General features: G+C 39.8%; 1 protein-coding gene across 1 annotated transcript; it reads right to left on the bottom strand.

Annotated features, from left to right (window-relative positions):
• Nucleotides 1-1641: 1641 nt before the first annotated feature.
• LOC146318492 (sterile alpha motif domain-containing protein 3-like) lies at nucleotides 1642-4517 on the bottom strand. Its single transcript, XM_084732708.1, has 4 exons — nucleotides 3582-4517; nucleotides 3294-3461; nucleotides 2658-2753; nucleotides 1642-2040 (listed from the first exon to the last, which is right to left on the bottom strand). The coding sequence occupies exons 1-4, from the start codon at nucleotides 4488-4490 to the stop codon at nucleotides 1705-1707; spliced, it is 1509 nt and encodes a 502-aa protein (XP_084588834.1). The 5' UTR covers nucleotides 4491-4517; the 3' UTR covers nucleotides 1642-1704.
• Nucleotides 4518-5112: the final 595 nt, after the last annotated feature.

Raw genomic sequence — 5112 nt, 5'->3', positions numbered from 1 at the left:
AAAAATACTGCCCAAAACGTGGCACATAACACAAAAAGAAATGGCACAGACAGCTGCACAACCTCAGTGGCGTCCAAAATGTGCACAAAAATCTCAAAAATCACACAAAAAATAGGCTATACAAACCAATAGCAAACAATACAAAGTACCAAAGCAACAGCCCACAGTGTCAAGCTACACATCAATTAACACCAGGAATGAAAAAAAAATTACTATGATACAGTTCGCCGACAAATATAACTGCACCAAAACAAAACTGCACAGTTACAATGCAGAGGCAAAAACCAAAAAAGTCATCAGCGCTTAACACCACACTGCATCTCAAAAAGAAACCTACAAATGTCAGTGCGGGCAAACACACTTGGACGAGCCCCCAAATATGTTACGGCCTCCATACAAAAAGAGAATTATGGGTCGCTAGTGCAGGAGGCTGCAACATATAAAATGAGGATGCCCCACCGTTGTAACCGACCAGCTTTATTATAAAGAACCCAAAGTATTGAACAAAACACAACATAACTAAGGGGAAACAAAAGGAGGCTGGAGACCCTCGCCAAAAAGAACAAAAGAAGGGAAGACGCTGGGCCAGTCATGCAATGGGCCGTCGCTCCCAGCATCTCCCCCTAAACTACCTAAAACAAAAACTAAGCCTGAAGTAAACAAAAGAGACGGATAACCAAACTACCAGCAGTCTCCAGCCCAAACTAACACAACAAATTAAAACAACAAAACCCCAGCACCATGGAGATGAAATGGGGAAAGAAAAAGAAGGAGGAAGAAAAAAAGTCTCCTCACTACATGTACTGTTGTCCGTCTGTGCTGTGTGCCATGTGCCATGTCCCCCTATCTCTACACTCTGTCCCTCTGACAGAGAGAGTGAGAGAGAGGGAGAGAACAGGCTGCTGCATGTAACACTGACCTATAATCTTTTAAGATAATTTACTTTCCTTTGCTTTAGCTCACAATGTACCATTAATTTTTATCAATGTCTAAAAACAAAAACACACCTCACATCCCTTTTTCAGTTCACGTTTTTTTAATTAAGGTTTAAAACAACCTTTGATAAAACATCTGGAACAGTTTTGTTAAACTAGTTTAGCCAGAAAAAATATTGTTAAGGCTTAACAGTGTTACAGGTACCTGAACTGTATTTTACAGGAAGGTAGAACAACAAATCAAAACAACAAATAAACTCCAGAGCAGTTCTTTTAAGTAATTTCCACAACAGTGATAAAGGTGTGATGTAGACACGACAACAAAAAAAATAACACAAATTCTACTCGGCTGCTACAAAAAAAAAGATTCCTCTGATAAATGTGTACTTGATTAAATACCATTGAATATATTTCAATGTACTTGCTACAAGGTGCAAATTAAGGTCAAAATTACTAATAACCAACAAATTATGTAAGATATGAAAAAAGACATTTTGGTGGAATCAAAGCCAACACAGATAAAATTATTAAAACAAAATCAGTCACAAACAGTGCATCAGTGTTGAGGTAGATAAAGCAGAGGAAAACTGAAATTACTTAAAGGTTAACTACTGTTTCATAGATCACTTACTGCACACTTGAATTGAGCAATGCAACATACTTACTCAACAGCTAACAAGTACATTAAGGAATTTTCTCTCTTCAGCCACCTTTGAGGTATGGTGCAAAGTTATCAAACTTAGCAGGACCAGATACAGGGATGTCTCATTTACGCACAGGTGCCTTCAACATTGCTGAACAACTCGTTTTTCAAACTTAGCAGGCATGGTTTGAGTGGTCTGTTATCATCAAGACACAGCAGTATTTTCTGAACAAAGGTAAATGTGTGGATAAGTTTCTTTGGATAATCTAAATGCAATGCATAGATTAAGCCAAACAAGAGAAGAAGTGCATCAGCCAACCTGGGGAGACCTCTCACAACAAAGGCATCTTCGATCACAACAGAAATGCTGTCGGGGTTAAACTGGATGGTGGCAGTGGGGTTGTCAACTGCCACAGAGAGGAGAGCAACAGGAGTGTCCTCAATGTCTGGATCATCTTCCCACTGCAAAATACACACAGACACACACATACAGAATAAAATAAAAGGTTATAGAGATGATTCAAGAAGCTGGATTTGGGGCCCTGCACTGGAATTACATGCTCCTCATACAGAAATAAAGATGAGTTAACATTTTCTTGTCTTGACATAACAACTACCAACTACCCAAGTTAATAGGCTCTTAGGAGTCATAATGATTTGTTCTCTTTATCTTAACTCTAAAATCTCAGCCAAATGTGATTTTGGGATTTTTTCACATTAGGAACCCAGGCCCGCACCTAAGTACTCTTAGGCCCAATGTCTGTTTTGTTTTATAAGAATGAACACAAACATGTTCGTGCTCGGGCACTGTGCTCGAGTCCGCTCGAAAAGCTGGTCTTAGGCTCAAATCGTTTACTCAAGAATGGAATACTGGAGATGTGAATGCATCTGTTCGACAAATAATATGAGATAGAGGTATTCTTTCTTCCTCTTTATTTCCCCTTTTTTACTCAACTACTTTTTACATTCAACAAGAAGCGCAAATTTGTCACAGATTTCTTAAAAGCTTGGCCTTAAGAAAGGCAGTGGTGCCTCAGCACCAAACAGGCAATACATACATACATACAGGCAATACATACATTGCATGTCTTGAAGAACTCAGAGTCATCTTCTCGTAGGTATGTTGGGAGAGCACAAAGGGCCAGACTGCGTCTCATGTGTATATCATGCTGTTCCTTTATCAAAAGCAAGAGGAGATAAGTCATTTTAATTTGGGGGAAACGACAGGAAGCTAAACATTGCACCACTTGTCTGCAGCATCTCAAAACCTAACAAGTACATGACCTATAGAGAATTAATTTTAACTTCCAAAAAATCAAAAAGATGGTTTAAGCCGACAAGAATTGTTTACTATTGCAATACTGTTGCAAGGACAGGCAACTTGACTCTTGAAGAAAGTGGACCCTTAAGAAAAAAGTTGGCAGTTCTGTTATTACTACTGCTAGCAACCATCAATTTTCCCAACAGGTTAGGGATTTCCAACTATTGGTCTAACAATGCAAATGAATAATGAAGAACATCAGATTTTTGCGAAACGCCAGTGTTGATTCTCTTACTTGTATTATTTGAAAGAAAAACATCATTCTAAATTTCTTTTTAAATAGCTTTTTTTAAAACTTAAGAGGAAAAAAAAAACAACAGACACATCCTATTTTGAAAGAAAACATATTAGTAGAACAACAGCATGTCAATAGCCCAGTAATTCTTCAACTTACCTGCTGGTCATAAATCCTTAGAATTTCCCGCAGCGCCTCTGCTGTCTTGCCTGTCCGGGAAGCCTTCTGCCTAAACAAGGCAAGCAGTTGTGGTGTGTGCCTGTCAAGCTCACAGTAGAATGTGTTGCGTAGGTTCACATTTGTGATGCGATGGAACTCAGCAAACACCTGGGAAAATACAAACAAATGTTAACAGATTAGTGTTTAGCTAAAAACAGTTAAACTTGGGAATATTACGTACTTGTCTTGAGAAGCATGCTCTTTGTGATACATGAAAACAGTTTTTACCTGTGACTCCATTTTCAGAGCTGGCCATCTTTCCAAAAAGTCCTTCACCTGTGGACTTCCCTGCACAATATCTTGGCGACGAAGGGCAAAGGTTGTCTGCATGAGCTTCTCAATTAACATCTGATCTTTCTCTGTCTTTTCTACTTCTTGAATGATGTCTTGTCTCATTTGTTCCAGAGAAGCCTGGCTTTCACCTCTGGGAAGGTCTGGCAAGTAGTTTACTTCAGCACGTCTGGCTTTTTTGATATTCGAGTGGGGATGTTCATTACCAGGGTTGGTATGGCTTCTCCTGCCTGTGTTGATGGACACCTCGGCACATCCTGTTCTAGCCAGCTTTGTCCGATAATTCCCCATCTTGAACTTCAAGCAAACCTTCCATCCATACCATCCGTTCCTGCTTCCAGTTTCGCGGAGACATGGATATGATGTAACCAGAGCTTCAGCTGCCATTCCTACTTCCCTGTCACTTGGATATGGCTTGAAGCTGTACATCTTTTCTGCCATGGTTTCCAGGATGTTGTGCTTTTGGGACCTTGTCAATTTCACCGTCTTTCCAGATCTTTCAAAAACAGTGTTTCCTTCGTGAAGTACGTGCTCAACTTCAAAAGAAAAAGCAGGCAGAGGGAAACAATCTGGCCAATTCTTCTGACGTTGAGTTAAAGGACCGTGTGGGAGGATGTCTGTATCAGAACTTGCAGTTGAGCTGTCATCTCTTTCAGATCTCATGACTTTCAATGTACCCTTCTCTGGCAATTCCTGAATATCTACAAGAACGCTTAGTTGTCCATCAAAGTCAGGATCCTCATACTGCAATGTGAATTCACCCTCCAGTCTTGGCTTGAAACAGTCTTGCATTATACTCTTTAGCTCCTTGACTGACTGTGGTCGCTCATTTAGAGTGAGCTTCATGGCAACATCTGTGGCAACAAGTACACAAAGCACAAATTTCCTTGGAGCAGCCATCTCCTAATTTGTGCCGGTGTCTCACTATTTGAAATAAAAAAAAATATGTACAAGGTCATCAAGTTAGTGTTGATTGTTCTTTTGGATCACAAACGAGATCAGGTACAAGCTATTTCTTTTCAGAGAGAAAGAACTGTTAGGTAATATTGTCAGTAACTAAGTTACAAGTACTGAAGGGGCCTACTCTTTCACTTTGTTAACAACACACTGGTTTTATCTTTATGTGCAAGAATAAAGGTGCAAGATACTTTTTAATATAGTGAGATAAACCGCTTCGGTGATAAGAGCAGTCTGCCATCTGTGTTGTATGCAAAGAGAGGCGATGTGTCATTGAGGTCAGATAAGGTATTAATAGTCAAACTCTGAGGAGAAAGTTCATAGGATCGTAGGTGTTCAATGTAGTAAGACTTGTGTTGTCTGCTAAGAAGGACGACAAAGTTGTTCACGAGGAGAATCTGCTCAATTTTGCAAAACTGAGGCAGTCCGCCCTCCTGTCCCACAGACACAAACATTTCCACAACATAATCAGTCCCATCAACACTGACTTTTGATGTACTGTAAATCATGC

This window comes from Lutjanus erythropterus, chromosome 12 (assembly GCF_056507025.1).
Source record: "Lutjanus erythropterus isolate fLutEry1 chromosome 12, fLutEry1.hap2, whole genome shotgun sequence".
Taxonomy (NCBI): domain Eukaryota; kingdom Metazoa; phylum Chordata; class Actinopteri; order Lutjaniformes; family Lutjanidae; genus Lutjanus; species Lutjanus erythropterus.
Note: the sequence above shows the minus strand (reverse complement) of the source record. Positions and strands in the feature narration are given on the sequence as shown.